This window comes from Schistocerca nitens, chromosome 8, assembly GCF_023898315.1.
Source record: "Schistocerca nitens isolate TAMUIC-IGC-003100 chromosome 8, iqSchNite1.1, whole genome shotgun sequence".
NCBI lineage: Eukaryota > Metazoa > Arthropoda > Insecta > Orthoptera > Acrididae > Schistocerca > Schistocerca nitens.
Window position 1 is genome coordinate 480,929,970 of NC_064621.1, and position 17,526 is coordinate 480,947,495.

At 40.0% G+C, this 17,526-nt stretch overlaps 2 protein-coding genes across 4 annotated transcripts in view; one reads left to right on the forward strand and one right to left on the reverse strand.

The window, feature by feature from the left end:
* The window catches only part of LOC126199338 (ras-related protein Rab-30), a 36,192-nt gene extending 20,680 nt beyond the window's left edge, over positions 1-15,512 (reverse strand). The window contains exons 1-4 of the mRNA XM_049936190.1: positions 15,436-15,512; positions 15,118-15,267; positions 14,958-15,041; positions 14,691-14,874 (exon numbers count right to left, since the gene is read on the reverse strand). Coding sequence (XP_049792147.1) covers positions 14,691-14,874; positions 14,958-15,041; positions 15,118-15,204 — 355 coding nt within the window. The 5' untranslated portion in view covers positions 15,205-15,267; positions 15,436-15,512. The remainder of the gene's footprint in view (positions 1-14,690; positions 14,875-14,957; positions 15,042-15,117; positions 15,268-15,435) is intronic.
* Positions 15,513-15,612: 100 nt separating this feature from the next.
* The window catches only part of LOC126199339 (pre-mRNA cleavage complex 2 protein Pcf11-like), a 153,044-nt gene continuing 151,130 nt past the window's right edge, over positions 15,613-17,526 (forward strand). For all 3 annotated transcript variants that reach the window (XM_049936191.1, XM_049936192.1, XM_049936193.1), the window contains exons 1-2: positions 15,613-15,799; positions 15,939-16,155. In XM_049936191.1, the coding sequence (XP_049792148.1) occupies positions 16,003-16,155 (153 nt within the window). In that variant the 5' untranslated portion in view covers positions 15,613-15,799; positions 15,939-16,002. The remainder of the gene's footprint in view (positions 15,800-15,938; positions 16,156-17,526) is intronic.

Genomic DNA, 17,526 nt, shown 5'->3' on the forward strand with positions numbered 1-17,526 from the left:
CAACTAATTATCTTTTCATACAACACATTTTTAGAGTCAAAATACTTCCTGCAGAAAATCAATTTTATTGAAGCGAAACGAATATGTATTTTACAGTTAGATTTTAAGTGCATTATGTATTACTGATGTATTACTTTAATTTGTAATTTAATAAAGAATCAAAGCATAATGTATGTTGTAATTGTTATTGCCAAACTTTTGGTTTGAAATTGGTGTATATTTACAAACATCAGAGTCAGAAGTCCAGAGCCTGATTCTTATGAATGCCACAGGTGAAGATGTATTGATTTGTCGCATTATGTTGACAACCAGTGATTCAAATAAGCAGTTCCAATGTGGCATACATTGACTTTGAGTATAAATAAGGCACAGGGCCAGTCACTTTGTGTGGCAGATATTAAGTATACTAGACAATGCTGGGAACTGCAGCTAGTCAGTCAGCTGTTGATAAATTCTGTAGAATTTCTGAAAGTTATTCAATAGTGCACTAAATCATCAGCTAACAATAATGTTAAACAAAAATGGATCATTCCCCTATTCTCATCTTTCAATATGGTCCCCAGCAACAACTGGCTAGGTGCTGTCCTTTGATAACTTGAACCAATAATTTCCCACCAGCAACACTTCATGTCATTTGAATGGTACTGGTATATTACTAAATAGGTGAGGCAGACTACATGTCCAAAGATTCATGGTTCAGCTTTCAGATAATCACATAATTTTTCTCTGTCACTTGTTTCTCATGTCACAATGATTTTTATATGTGAAAAATGTCTAGTTGCACTTTGGTTAGTAGTCAACATCAATTTGGTAGGTCCCCCTATATCTGACTTGGCATGTCAGTTCAATGGTTGGTGTACCTTATCTAGTAGAACCATATCTATTAAGACCCTGTGATATTTAAACCATTCTTCAAGTTGCAGACTTAAAAAAAAAAAAAAAAAAAAAAAAAAAAAAAAAAAACACCACAAAAGAGAGAGGAGGTAGAGGTGGTTGCTGATGTATAGGTAGCAGATCAGCTTGTCTGATGTAAGAGTTAAATCAACAGATGGTACACATTGCCGTAACACAAATTTCTTTTAGTTTTATTTAAATAGCAGTCTGAGAAAAACACTGTGACATATAAAACAAGTGATGGAGAAAAATTATATGATTATCTGAAAGCTGAACCATGAATCTTTGGACATGTAGTCTGCTTCTGATTCACTGGGCAATGCCTATTTCCTAATATACCAGTACCATTCAAATGACATGACGTGTTGCTGGTGGGAATTATTGGTTAAAGTGATCAAAGGACAGCATCTTGCCACTTGTTGTTGGGAACGTTATTGAAAGATGAGAATAGGGGAGTGATCCCTTTCTGTTTAACTTTATTGTTAGCTGATGATTTGGTGCACTGCTGAATAACTTTCAGAAATCCTGCGAATTTATCAACAGTGAGTCCCTCTTGACATGAGACCTGACTGCAGTACTGGAATTAGGCGTGCTGAAGGTGCCATTTTGCCTCTTTGTAGTTTTATACAGGAAGTCATATGCGATGGGAACTATATTCTAATATATAAATTGGCAAACACTTCATAATTATGGGCTGTTCATGACTGTTTAGGCTAGAATCAAATCTCTAACAAGACACTGATTTTATTCATAATTGCTTGGTTTTCAATTTGAGTCCAATGTATCTTGGAAACTACAGGTAGGAATATCAACAATTTAGAAAAAGGTAGATTGCTACTTACCGTAAAGAAGACATGTTAAGTTGCAGAAAGGCACAATGAAAATACACTTACACATAGCTTCTGGCCACTGCCTTCATCAGCAAAAGAGAAACACATACCATTCATTGCACACAAGCACGAACTCCTTATGCGCACACGAACGCCAACTCTGACAGCTCGGGCCTGAATGCAACTATCGTGTGGGATAGAAGCAGCAATCTGGAGGGGTTGGGGGGGCGAGAGAGCTGTCTGGAGGAGTGTGCAGGGACTAGAAAGCTAACAGGTGCAGTGTTAGGAGGTTGTGGTGCAGAGAGGTGGGGAAAAAAAGGAGTAAAAAAGGAGACGAGCAGGAAGGAAAGCTGGTGGGTGCATTGGCAGAGAGTGGTAAACAAAGAGGTTGGGAGATGAGAATGGGGAGGAGAACAGAGAAGGTGGAAACTGTTGGGTGGATGGTGTGGGGACAGTATATTACTGTAGGTTGAGGCCAGGATAATTCTGGGAGCGGAGAACGTGTTGTGATGATAACTCACATCTCTGCAGTTCAGAAAAGCCAGTGGTGGAGGGGAGGATTCAGATGGCTCAGGTTGTGAAGCAGCCACTAAAATCAAGCATGTTATGTTCAGCTGCATGTTGTGCCACAGGGTGGTCTACCTTACTCTTGTCAGTTCGAATGGCATCCTGGTGCACAGCTGGTTGGTAGTCACACCAAAATAAAAAGTTGTGCAATGATTGCAGCAGGGCTGGTAAATGACATGGCTGCTTTCACAGGTGGCCCAGCCCCTGATCGGGTAGGATAAACCTGTGACAGGAATGGAATAGGAAGTGCTGGGTGAGTGGATTGGATAGGTCTTGGACCTGGGTCTTCCACAGGGATATGATTTTTCTGGCAAGGGGCTGGGATTGGGAATGGCATATGTGGACAATGATGTTGTGGAGGTTGGGTGGGTGGTGCAACAGTACTTTAGGAGGGGTGGGAAGGATCTTGGGTAGCATGTCCCTCATTTCAGGGCATGATGATAGGTAATCATAGCTCTGGCAAAGTATGTGGTTCAGCTGTTCCAGTACAGGTACTGGGTGATGAAGGGGGCAACCCTTTTGTGGCTAAGTCTTGACATTGGTGGAAGGATGCGGGGTGTGAGGGGAAATGGCATGGGAAATCTACACTCCTGGAAATGGAAAAAAGAACACATTGACACCGGTGTGTCAGACCCACCATACTTGCTCCGGACACTGCGAGATGGCTGTACAAGCAATGATCACACGCACGGCACAGCGGACACACCAGGAACCGCGGTGTTGGCCGTCGAATGGCGCTAGCTGCGCAGCATTTGTGCACCGCCGCCGTCAGTGTCAGCCAGTTTGCCGTGGCATACGGAGCTCCATCGCAGTCTTTAACACTGGTAGCATGACGCGACAGCGTGGACGTGAACCGTATGTGCAGTTGACGGACTTTGAGCGAGGGCGTATAGTGGGCATGCGGGAGGCCGGGTGGACGTACCGCCGAATTGCTCAACACGTGGGGCGTGAGGTCTCCACAGTACATCGATGTTGTCGCCAGTGGTCGGCGGAAGGTGCACGTGCCCGTCGACCTGGGACCGGACCGCAGCGACGCTCGGATGCACGCCAAGACCGTAGGATCCTACGCAGTGCCGTAGGGGACCGCACCGCCACTTCCCAGCAAATTAGGGACACTGTTGCTCCTGGGGTATCGGCGAGGACCATTCGCAACCGTCTCCATGAAGCTGGGCTACGGTCCCGCACACCGTTAGGCCGTCTTCCGCTCACGCCCCAACATCGTGCAGCCCGCCTCCAGTGGTGTCGCGACAGGCGTGAATGGAGGGACGAATGGAGACGTGTCGTCTTCAGCGATGAGAGTCACTTCTGCCTTGGTGCCAATGATGGTCGTATGCGTGTTTGGCGCCGTGCAGGTGAGCGCCACAATCAGGACTGCATACGACCGAGGCACACAGGGCCAACACCCGGCATCATGGTGTGGGGAGTGATCTCCTACACTGGCCGTACACCACTGGTGATCGTCGAGGGGACACTGAATAGTGCACGGTACATCCAAACCGTCATCGAACCCATCGTTCTACCATTCCTAGAATTGCAACGGAACTTGCTGTTCCAACAGGACAATGCACGTCCGCATGTATCCCGTGCCACCCAACGTGCTCTAGAAGGTGTAAGTCAACTACCCTGGCCAGCAAGATCTCCGGATCTGTCCCCCATTGAGCATGTTTGGGACTGGATGAAGCATCGTCTCACGCGGTCTGCACGTCCAGCACGAACGCTGGTCCAACTGAGGCGCCAGGTGGAAATGGCATGGCAAGCCGTTCCACAGGACTACATCCAGCATCTCTACGATCGTCTCCATGGGAGAATAGCAGCCTGCATTGCTGCGAAAGGTGGATATACACTGTACTAGTGCTGACATTGTGCATGCTCTGTTGCCTGTGTCTATGTGCCTGTGGTTCTGGCAGTGTGATCATGTGATGTATCTGACCCCAGGAATGTGTCAATAAAGTTTCCCCTTCCTGGGACAATGAATTCACGGTGTTCTTATTTCAATTTCCAGGAGTGTATTTGCAAACTAGGCATGCTGGGTTGAAGAGGACCAGATGAAGAGGATGAATTCAAAAAATTACACAAGTAATGAAAAATTATGTCCGAAAAATTTCGCAAAAATATACCCAAATATGTGTGAAAATTCATGAAAAGGATAAAATGGGTGCAAAAGGGGGAAACATCATGAAATCTGAGGGAGAATAGGTTGGCATAGGATGGTGCCACTAATTCCACCTCATCCAGCCACATCTGCCATCCCTCTTCTTCACACTTATCCACCCTCAGACCTGCTACCTGCAGTAATATCTGATAAGTCTGAGGGTGAATAGGTGTGAAGAAGAGGGACAGCAGATGTGGCTGGATAAGGTGAAATTAGTGGCACCATCCTATGCCAACCTATTCATGGGCCACCTAGAAGAATCCTTCCTAAAAGCCCAGAATCCTAAGCTCCTCACCTGGTTCAGATTCACTGATGACAGCTTTGCTATCTGGATCGAAGGTGAGGACACCCTATTCACATTCCTCCAGAACCTCAACAACTTCTCCCACATTTGCTTCATCCAGTCCTACTCAACCCAACAAGCCACCTTCCTGGATGTTGACCTCCACCTCAAAGATGGTTATATTAGTACCTCTGTCCATATCAAACCTATTAACCACCAGCAATACCTCCACTTCGACAGCTGCCACCCGTTCCATATGAAGAAGTCCCTTCCATACAGTCCAGCCACCCATAGTCATCGCATCTGCTGTAACGACAAGTCCCTCTCGAAATATACCGAGGGTCTCACTGAAGCCTTCACTGACCATAATTATCCTCCCAACCCTGTACAAAATCAAGTATCCTGTGCCATATCTCTCCAGTCTCCCAAAGTCCCACTGTCTGGCCACAGAGGAGCATTCCCCTCATAACTCAGTACCACCCAGGACTGAAGCCACTGAATTACATTCTCCGCCAAGGTTTTGATTACCTCTTTTTGTGCCCTGAAATTATAAATGTCCTGCCCACTATCCTTCTCACCCCTCCCACAGTGGTATTCCTTTGTCCACCTACACAGTAAATTCGTCCATTCTTACACAACCCCTGCTCCCAATCCCTTACCTCATGGCTCGTACCCCTGTAATAGACCTAAATGCAAGACCTGTCCCATACATCTTCCCACCACCATCTACTCCAGTCTGGTTGCTAACATCACCTATCCCATCAAAGGCAGGGCTACGTGTGAAACCAATCATGTGATCTACAAGCTAATCTGCAACCACAGTGCTGCATTCTATGTAGGCATAACAACCAACATGCTATCTGTCCACATGAATGGCCACCGACAAACTGTGGCCAAGAAACAGGTGGACCACCCTGTTGCTGACATGCTGCCTAACATGATATCCTTCATTTCAATGATTGCTTCACAGCCTGCGCCATATGGATCCTTCCCACTAACACCAGCTTTTCTGAATTGTGCAGATGGGAACTGTCCCTGCAATGTATGCTACGTTCCTGTAACTCTCCTGGCCTCTCCTCACCCATTCAGCCCCTTCCCTGTTCCCATTCCAGCACTACACAGCCATCATTTCACCATCACACCCAGTATTTTTATTTCTCTCCTTTTCTGGTACTCCCCCCTCCCACCCCACCTCTCTTGTGCAGTCCGTCTAACCTGCAGCACTTCACTGTCCACCAGCCCCACCATACTACCCCTCTCCCTCACCACCCCAGCCTCCTCTTACCCCCACCCAGTTGCCACTCCATCATGCACTGGTGCTGCTGCTCACAGCGTGGTTTCAATTGCCTGAGACTGCAGTCGTATGTGTGAGTTATGTTTGCGTGTGCGTGTGTGTGTGTGTCATCTATTGTTGACAAAGGCCTTGATGGCCAAAAGCTTTGATTGTGAGAGTCTTTTTGTTGTGCCTATCTGTGATTCAGCATCTCCACTATATGGTGAGTAGCAACATTTCTTTTCATAATATTGGTACATAATTTATTTCTAATTATGATACACTTCCTCCAAATGATGTTTCATACCAAACAATGTAGTTATTGTACAGTTATTGTCAAGCATTTCAATAGCATGTTTGAATAAACAAAAATGGTAGATGTTTACTCTGTCTGGACTTGTTCTGATAATCTGCATTGAATCAAGCCATAAATTTCCATCTACCCTTACCTGAATATCTCAGCTGAAATGGTTTTCCTTTGAATTTCTAAATGCTTCATATTTCCTAAATTTTGTTGTTTCTGTCAGTTACAAAAGGAAAATTTGAGAAAAATAAACTTTTTCATTTCATTTGAACTTAATAAGACTTATTGGGCAGTTTGATGGTGTCATACAAGGGAACCAAAGCAACTTAAACTATTCTAAAAACTTGGACTCCACTCAACAAGCAATATGTCAGACTGACATAAGTAAATTTTGCAGTTTTTTTTTTTTTTTTTTTTTTTTTAAGTTGATGTTCGCATTTTGACAACTCGTTTCTGATGTATTATGTTCATATTTAATTTTTATGTAATATTTGGATTGAGACAGAAGCAAAGTTTGATATACAGTTGTTTTCCCTGTAAACTTCTTTATTACCCTGCACTTTAATGGCCTGTCAGTTAAAATGGTCACATCTAGAGGTCTGTGCAGTATTAACTACTTTACGAACAACAGCTTGTGCCAATGTGGATACTCACAATAATAATTATATTGTGGTTAAAAAGTACAGGCCAGAGTCAGTATTATAATTTTTGTCTATTCTCATTAAATGTGACTGATTATTATTATTAATTATTATCATCATTATTACCGTTGTTTTGTCACTATTATTATTACCCAACTGGGATGGGGTGCCTCTATTGATTATTATTATTGTTATTATTATTATTATTATTATTACTGTTGTTTTGTCACTATTATTATTACCCAACTGGGATAGGGTGCCTCTATAATGGTTTGAATGCACAGTGCTGTAGTGATTTGAGAATTTCAGTGTAAATTCTAGAACCACTCAGCCTTCTACCATATTGAACACACGATATTCTAGAAATGAGTGTGGGATGGTAAAATCCCACCTACTGCACGTCACATGTTTGTGTGTGCAGGTTTAAAATCAGCAACAAATTTAGAGAATTCCTAGTGTGGGAAATTATCCGACAAATGTTAATATCCCATTATAACCCATCATCAAATCCATGTGAACGGGCAATGAAGGATATTGGGAAATCATGTCTTATATACTGCCATGAAAAACATATTTTGTGGGAAACGAAAATTAAGGACTTTGAACTTATCCTAAATGAATTACCCCATTTATCGACTGGGTTGACACCTTTAGATGTTATAGGCAAATATTTTGTAGGAGAACCTTTAATTAAGTATTTTAATTGGCATGAACAACATAATGTCAATTACGAAGTAAATCAGGAAATAATTTCTAAGAATTTGATTGAAAAGGCGCAACAAAGAAGAAGTAAGCATAATGAAAAGGCTGTGGAACCTCAGTATCAAGCCGATGACCTGGTTCTCATAAAACAACATCTTGGTAGCTCGACTCTGAAGGAAGAGACTCATAAGTTTTTTCAAAAATATGAGGGACCATACCGGGTACAAACGGTGGTCCATCCTAAGACGTTCTTTTTAGTCGATCCCACAACTGGATTAGAAAAGGGGAAATACAATGTAAAGGATGTAAAATTGTATATCCCACAGGGATGTTAACATTCCTGAGTTAATGGGTGGAGTGACGACCGTCGGATCCTGAGTTGTTTTCGGTGTTTCTTCCAATATAGTTTTCCTGCACCAAACTCCTTTAAAATCTAAAACTATCCTAGAATCTTAAGGTTTTTTTTAAAAAAACAAAAACAAAAACAAACGAATATGACCATAAAATAGAGGAGGAATAAAAAGTGATGTCTAGACAAAATAAATTGAATAGAGTATTATTTTTGTGGAAGATATAATATGATGTGACTAACTGAACAATTGTTATACCAAAGTGTATAGCTTTTCTATTTTGTATAGAGTATTTTATACCTTTTATGAGATGTGATATAGATGGGAGGGTTTGTAGAAATTTTGAAAGGGGTGGGTATGGTAGCTAAAAGTTTGATTTACAAGAGCAGATAAATCACGACTAACACAAAACACACATCACACCTTTCCTTCGGGGACCTCAAAGGGTAAAGGTGGGACAAGTCCATTCTTTAGGAGACAGTTTAACACCAAACCTCCTCTGGTGTCTCACTCAAGTACCTGAGAGGTAGGGATCCTAGGGAAGGTGGGGGGTGGGGGGGTGGAGAGGGTTTCCTGTCTTTGGGGCTATCTTCTTTCTCTTCTTTGATCCTAGCAAGCACTTTTTTTTTTCCTTTCTTATTTCTCATTTTGAGGACCTGTCTATCTTTTCCTTCTTTCCATATTCATAAACTTCTATCGCTAAAGTCCTTCCTTATTTCTGTGGTTACCAATAACCTACATCTTATTTTTAGATAAGAAGGCCGAAGAAACAGACTACATGAACACACATCCACATATCCACAAATACACGCTTCTACACAAACATTAAATTACATAAGACAAAGCCTGTCACGATGTGAGGACCACCAGGTGATGTAGGAGAAAAGGTGAGTACCCAGGGAATTATGCGCACATATATAGGGAGTTATGATGGTTCATATCAAATATAGGTGCACTTACATAATAAACAACTATAAAGTCGTAACGAGTAATGGACGAAATTAAGAGAGGCGTGAGCAAATAAAGAAAATGGAAGTAGGAGTAGAATTAGTCAGGCTGATCATTAAGCAACATCAGTGCAATAAAAACTCTGATGAATTGAAGGATAGTGGGACATAAGTAGTATATATAGACATAATATCCATTGAAAGTATAGAAGTTGATAAGTAGAGGAGGACTCTAGGGAGTGAATGTATATTAAAGAATAAATGCGAAGTTTAAAATAAATTTATAGCTTTACCAGAAGATACTTAATTATGGTATATATAGAAATGTATATTAGGGTAATGAACCGTGAAGCCTACTCAGAAACGATAAAGGGGGGGGGGGGGCATACCTGGCATTCACTAAGCATAAAGGGCAGACGTACCTATGTGGTGGAGATAGGATGATCTGTGGCCTAAAAAATAGAAATGGGCATACCTGCCAGAATGGAAAGGGGAAGTGCTCTCATAAGGTCAACCCACAAGCAAGGAATAGGTGCTGATCCTAGGAGAAGGGGACAGTATTGTGACAAAAGTCACAAATTTTACAGGAATTATTTTGGAAAGTGTAAATTCTATGAATGATTAGCATTATTATGTTTTGTGGAAGTAAATGAGTGTCAAAAGAACACTTTCACTTCTCCCCGAGTTCCTCCAAGCTACAAATAATGAAAATAGTACATACTAGGAAAAAAGTAGTACAAAAGATAAGAATAGAAAAAAGATTACTCATGTCGCCTAACCACTGGAAGTTTGCAATTAAAAAAAGAGTCCTCACAATTACTAAATATCAGTAAAGCTGACTAAAACAACGAATAAATGCTCATGTCTTAATAACAAAGTAAAATAAGAAAAGAGTAGAGAAAAAATAAGTGAAAGATTGTGCAAGAAAGGACAGAGAATTGTTACTCAAAGGGAAGATATGTCTCTAAACATGTGTGAGAAATGTATACTGTTACGATATGAAAAGTTATTATGAGTGATATTATGTGAATAATGATTATATATAAAATATCGCATTTTGGTCACGATATGAAATGTTATTATGAGTGATATTATATGAATAATGATTATGTATAAAATATCACGTGTTTGGTCTGAGGAGGGGGGATATGTAGTGATTTGATAATTTCTGTGTAAATCCTAGAACCATTCAGCCTTCTACCACCTCGAACACACGATATTCTAGATGTGAGTGTGGGATTGTAAAATCCTACCTACTATACGTCACATGTTTGTGTGTGTAGGTTTAAAATCAGTTGCGGGAAGAAAGTAGATGCGGCAGTCGAACGGCACTGACAAGTACTGACAAGTACCTGTCGGGCACTTCATAGATGTGTTAGTGAGTGTGTATGGAAGTACCATGGAATCTATAGGCAGCTTTGTGCTTATTGTGTCACTCACTATTGTTATGTGAAACAAGAACAGTTGAAAAAGTACTCATATAGAGACTCTTGACTCAACCTTGCTAGAGGCAAGACATTTTTTCAATCTCCTTTTCTGAAAGTCATGGTGTCTAAGCAAACTTTCTTTCGAATGTAAATCCATTTGTTTCTAACATATGACTATACGAGAGACTTACTTGAAAGTAAGAATTTTTATTGTGCTTGAAAGTCAAATACATCGTTGATTGAGAAAATGTAAAGTTTGTATGGCTACTTATTACCCTTGTAAAAACAGGCTTGAAAGTTCCTGTAGCTAGCATTATTCACTGGAGAAGTCAAGAGAGCTGGCTATCCAGTAAAGAAGAGTGTCTGCAAACCCCAAGTAAGTCATCTTGTAAAGAAGTGGAATGTGGTTTGGGGAAATAAAATCAGTATAACCCAGACCCACACTCATACTTTAAGTCGTCAAAACGTTAGAGTGCCCTGTAGAGGATAGATGAGTGACGGACACCCAAGATGTTGACATGCCCTTCTTATTGGTTCTCTGCAACTTCTACATGTGATCCTGCTTCCACCATACCAGCAGTTGCCTTACAACTGAGCCAATCTTGTTCCATTTGCAATAACAGAGGTCATTAATGCAATTACTGAAAACTGCCACAATGTGACATGAAGGCTGTCCTAGGACCTCCATCCTTAGGAACCACTGCTTCATAGTTCGACCCCTGTGTGTGAACCTTATAGAACACAAAATCAAGGAATTTATAGCAGTTTCTCTTAAATACATAAACACATACACAATGAAATGCCTTAATACAATGATAAGTGTAGCATGTGTAATACTGTGGTGGATTAATGTACATTTTATAAACCAACTAGATGAGTAACGTTTAACACTACGCAAGATGTGATGGGAATTTATAACATGAATTCAAAGTACAGCAGAAAATTTCAAAAAATCTGTTTCATTAATTATGACAAAAATTTGTTAACTTACAGAATGTATCAGGAATAAGATAGGCTACGTTATTTTAAAATATGGTAACGATGGGCAACTACGTTCTTCGTCAACAGAATGTTAATTACAATGTTTGAATTTGGCAGACAAAAATTCATGCCACGCACAAGCCTACTGTCAGAATTCCAATATAATGCACGGGTTAAAGTGGTTGCAAAAATGTTAAATATGCAGGTGATGATAAAAGACTTCCAGATAAGAATGCATGTACAGACATGCAGATACCTATCTCATTTCTCTTATCTGTCCAGATTTTTAGTTATGTCCATTTGTCAACAGTCTCAGTCTTGTGTATTGAAGTTCTTGTACTAGATTTTGAGCACCACCACCAATGCAATGTGCTCTTCAACCCAAAGTCCTGAATTCAGCCTATTTTTGTACAAACACACTGACTGCACAATTTCACATATAAGGTCATCATTGCCTATCTCAGTACTGACTGGTGTTGGGTCTGTGACAATGGTTCAATTTAACCTACTTGTGCCAGATGTCAGCTTTGACCTATGACGGCATGGCATGGCATTTGGTGTCATCACATGTGCATGAGGTAGGGATGAAACAAAATACTAGTAATAATTATTTTGTTTCCTATTATATAATTTTCTTGCTATGTGAGTAGTGGTAAGCGACTGATGTTAGCATACCGTAGGTGTAGGTTAGGTTGAAAGGTGACAGTTTGGTTATGAGTTATGAAAGCAACAGAATGAGAATAAGAGATCTTAACTGTGGTGAAGTACTGATATTTAATGCAGACAGAGGTCTAGTACTGGTTAAAAGGCGACATTTTGGTTGTGAGTTGGTGACACCAATGAATGTGATGGTCATTAAAAAAAAAAAAAAAAAAAAAAAAAAAAAAAAAAAAAAAAAAAAAAGGCAGAATTCTGGTCACAGTTTGAATTTTACACATACTAGATTTTGAAGAGTGATTTATGTATGCCACTTTGATGCTGCTGTAGGCCGAAGCATACAAGTGGTCATACTAAACAGGTTTCTACGGCCAATACTTGCATCCTTAATGATTTTTGATTAATCTGTGGATTGAGGTACATTTCTTTGCTTATGAGATGGTAGACAGAGAATGCTGGAGAAATATGAACAAAGTATTTTTCCAGTGTGCTTAGCTGTGCTGAGTGCAGTAGACCTCTGTGAAATGGTATTCTATGATTATTGATTGGAAATGACATTTTGTGTGTAGCCTATATGTAAATGTCACTAAATAATTTTTCCACGCCATTTCACTGTACTAAACAATAAATCCAACAGGTTATGGGCCCAGCACTGAATTAAAGGGAAATAATAAATTTCATGGTGATGTGTTTTTTGGGTAAAAGTGTGCGGAAGTGCGTATAACGTTGTACTGTGTGTATGGTGAATAAAAGTGACTGTTGATATGAGTACAACACAGACACTGCTAATAGGGCAGTTTGTAGGTTGTGAGAATTATGCAACTTTCAAATTTGCTGAGTGCAAAAACATGGATGAATATATTAATAAAATAATTTCAATCTCAAATCATCTGAGGAATATTGGCCTTGAAATTGCATACGAATGGATTGGCACTTTATTGTTAGCTGGACTACCAGAAAAATATTCACCTTTGATTATGAGTCTGGAAAGTTTGGGAATACTCATTACAGTGGGCAGCTTGAGGTTAAAGAGTCTACAGAACGTAAAAAATGAACCAGATTCTTATGATCGCTAGATAGAAACAGTGCCAACTTTATACTCTAAATAGAACAAGAATTAGTCAATGAAATGTTCCAGATGCTAGAAGATTGGACTTTTTCATCACAGTATAATGAAAGATTGAGTATCAATGAAAAGAAGCATGTCAATTTTCGTAGACTTGAGAGGAAAACTGTTAAAGGTAAGGCACTTTCTGTTCTTTATTCTTTTATTGAAACAAGTGAGGAGAATCGTGTAGAATAGTTTCTAGATTCAGGAGCATCTGTGCATATTATTAAAGCTCCATCAGTTTTGTATGATGTTCACTCAATGATTGACACTGGAATTTCCACAGTTGATGTGTCTAAGTTAAAATGTGAACTTCCAGGAATGGAGAAAAACAAATTGTTCCTGCTCGTGATGTACAACTAATTTGCTGTTGGTAAGCAAAATAGTAAAGAAAAGGAGCAAGGATAGCTTTGAGATAGATGGAGCAAAAATAATTGACTCTTGTGGCGATATTGTAGCTACTGCAACTAAGGTAAAAGGTAGGCCTATTTACAAATTAAATACAGTTCAAGATATTGCTGTAACTGGAAATCACCCTGTTTATGCTGCAAAAGTTTTCTTGTGGCATTGGAGACTTGGACATTTGAACAGACAAAATATGGCCTTATTGAAAAATATGACAACTGGGATGGAAAATGATGGAAAGAATAATGTACAATAGGAGGTGTGTTTTTCAGGGAAGCAGGTGAGACTGCCATTTAAACCAAGTCAAAGCAGATCTGCGGAAGTTTTGCAACTCATTCATACAGGTCTCTGTGGACCTATGGAGAGTAAATATTTAGGAGGAAGCTACTATTTAATGACATTCGTGGATGATTTTTCTAGATACATTCATGTTTACTTTGTTAGTACCAAGGATCAAGCGAGTGATATATCTGCTATTTATTGCAAAATGGTCGAAAGACAAATGGGGAAGAAAATTAAAATTTTTAGATCAGAATATGTAAATAGAAAACTTAAGAAACAGTTGAATGAAATGGGTACCAGCCATTAGACTACCATTCGCTATAGTCCCTATTAGAATGGAGTTGCTGAACGTTCCAACAGAACCATTATAGAGAAGGCAAGATGTATGCTAAGCGATATGCTGAGCTACCTAAGTGCTTTTTGACAGAGGCCATGTCAACTGTGGTCTATTTAATTAACAGATCACCTACCAAAGCTGTGAAAAAACATGATTGCCTTATGAAGTATGGGCTGGGAAATTTTCATGTGTTAATAAAATATAAATTATATCTTGTCCCTAAACAATTTTTCCAAATCGTTTCACTGTGCTAAACAAAGAATTCAACAGAGATAAGTAGAAAATATTGTTCATATTCGTTTCAAGGCTTACTTGTCTTTGTACTTCACTGACACAGCTGCTCTTTTCATCCAGATACAGTTTGACAATACTAAGGTGCCTCTATACCATGCTAAGCAAAGAAGTTCCTTGACACACTTTTTCAAAATACAACACAGATGTTTTGTCTACGCAACTTCACTCATAAGGGGCTGACATTGAAAATATCACATGAATAATAATAATAATCTGTTGGCTGGACCTTTTCTCTTAATGTGATCTAGTGACTTACCTACTAGCACCCTTAAGACTTTACTGCTTGCGTACTCCTCGATTTCACGCAACCAGTCTGGAAGGCAATCAAATGTTGGTTGACAGCTTATATCATAGACCAGTATAAGGGCATGGGCTGAACGGTAATAGCTTTGTGTTATAGAACGGAATCTTTCCTGACCAGCTGTATCCCAAATCTGGAGCTAAAAGAGAAAGGTACATTACGTAGATTTAGAAACATTCATTCTGCCTTACTATTGAACCACGGTCCTTTCTCTAAACGTACCTTAACCTTCTCATTATCGACTTCCACTGTTTTAATCATAAAATCGACTCCTATTGTAGCGCCTTGGCCAGGTGGAAACAAACCCTGAAACATCAACACCAAAATATACAACATGAAAACTACTACATGACGTGTATTGCCAGTGCATCATATGAAATACCTGTGTAAAGCGTCTAACGAGGCAAGTTTTCCCAACGCCCGCGTTTCCAACGAGGACAACTTTGAACAAAAACTTGTAATCCTCCATTTAAATTCAATAAGACAATTTAGAACTTGGTAATCCATCAAATCCATGTAGAACAACTCACACCTGCGAATTATTAAACGTATACAATTAATGGGGCTACGCAAAGCATCAATAGTTCAACGTTTTGCAACTGGTAGCCGAATTTAAAGCTACTTTAACGTTCTTCAATGCATATCATTTGCAAATTATAACTCATATAGGGTAAATTAAGAATGATACAGTGATATTTACAATTTCTCATTTCGTCATAAGCAGAAAACATATCCAGGGGCGTCCTCTGGGAACAAGTTTGGAAACTACTAGTTTCCATTGGCGTAACATCTTAACCAATCACGACGGTTGTATGTCAGGTGGGTTTCTCATGTAAGAGCGAGTATTATTGGTTGTCGCTCTTCCTTGTAGCCAGCTTCTACCAATGAGCTTACTTTGCATTGGTGGGCATCTGGCCTTTGCAACGTAAAGAGTCCATTTTTAGAGATTTTATGAAAGAAGAGGAAGTGAAAACGTTTGTATGAAGTGCCAGCAAGAATCTGTTAGACAGTCTGTGTATGAGGCATCAGAAGAAAGATTTGTAATTGATTTAACCAGTTGTGAGGTAAATATTTATGAGGTGTTTGCACGGTGTGTGTTACTCAGCAGTTATTGATGAGTTGGCTGTGGTCCGATAAATTCCACTAGTATCCCAGTGTTTAGTGAAGTATGTGCATCAAAGTGTTATTTGTTTGATCTTGCAGTTGTGCTCATATCGAAGACGCAGTGCTGTGCGGACTTTAGTAAACGTGCCATGTAATAAGAGCAATGTCTGACGTCGCAGCTGAGGAATATGCCTCGTCGCTCTCGGATCTTACGGTGAACAGTAAACCCCTGATCAACATGCTGACCATGCTCGCCGAGGATAACATCGAACACGCACCTGCTATTGTTCAAGCCGTGGAAAAACATCTCCAAAAGGTTAATTAAAGCAATTGTTTGTAATGCAAATGTAAATGAAAAGTGTTCATATTGGAGAGTAAATATCGGGTGTATTGTTCTCACCATGTGTATTATTATTAAGCGTTAGCATTTGCGGGTGGGAGGGGAGGGGGGGGGGTTGTTGGGGCCCCGATGCTGTGACAGTTACTGTAATAAAGACCTTTACGCATGGTCTTTCAGTTTGCCAAGTTACAGTTAACTCTTAAGGTCCTCAGCGTTTGCTGACACGTCATGGTGCTGCTGTTACTCCAGAATAGTACACAGCTTTTGGTTTTTCGGTAACATTGCCGTAGCTGAGCGTCTTCTCGTGTACGCCACTGTAGAGCGCAAATTTAACATTAGTCGCCAAAATACATTTCGATTCAGTATTAAACTTTGATGATTTCCAATAAACTAGCAAAAACAGATGTTGCCCTATATTCGTAAAGTAAATAGGCTGCTTCATTTACGGAATGTCAGAAATTGTTAGGTCATTTAATTTCATTATGTTTCTAATTTAATTTTGGTGGGGATGGGGCAGTAGCATCAGCATTTTTACACTGACCTACTATTCAGTGTCTAGCTTTGAGAGATACCTTAATAGTGGTATTGTTAGGTTGAGTAAGCTCAAGCAACAGTAAGCATGTTTAAAAGGTACAAGTTTGTGTCATTTAGTTTACAAGACAGCAAATGTATTATCTGATGATGTAGCTTTATCATACAATGTCTTCTTCCTCAGTGATGGTACTTTTGGATTTGTCAGTCACAAAATAGAAAGAAAAAACTACTTCTAAACAGGATGGTTAGTTTTGAATGTATGTTGTAAGCATAAACATCATCCCACCTAGATATTAGGCAAGATATGTTCTTGATGTGCGTATTAATGAGCAAGATTATTAGGATGATCATCATCTGAATTTTTTTTGCGTTTTTAGCCTATAAGCAGAGAAATCTTGGTTCTGCAACACCAGCTGCTGTCTTGTATGTCTGAATCAAAACTGTGTGACAGACAGCTAATCGTTTTTGGAGCAGTAATCGCAGTAGACCTCAGCAATCAGAGAATGGATTTTATTTTGCATTCTGTTCTGTTTTTTTCATATTATTTTGGTCCCATCTGTAATATCTCTCTTCCCCCCCCCCCCCCCCCCCCCCCCAAGAAACAGTTTTTGTTATGTGACTGATTTGTAGACCAAGGTTGTAGTTGGAAGTAGGCTAACTCATGTAAGTTGCTGTGAGAGTGCATTTTAATGCTACTCTTATATGGGAATGACAAAGTGATAGTTGAGTGTAGCTAAGCAGTGAAAGGAAATAGCCTATCAGTTCTCTTTTGCCCCTCCACCCAGTATAGCGGCCCTCACATGTTCCGTAATA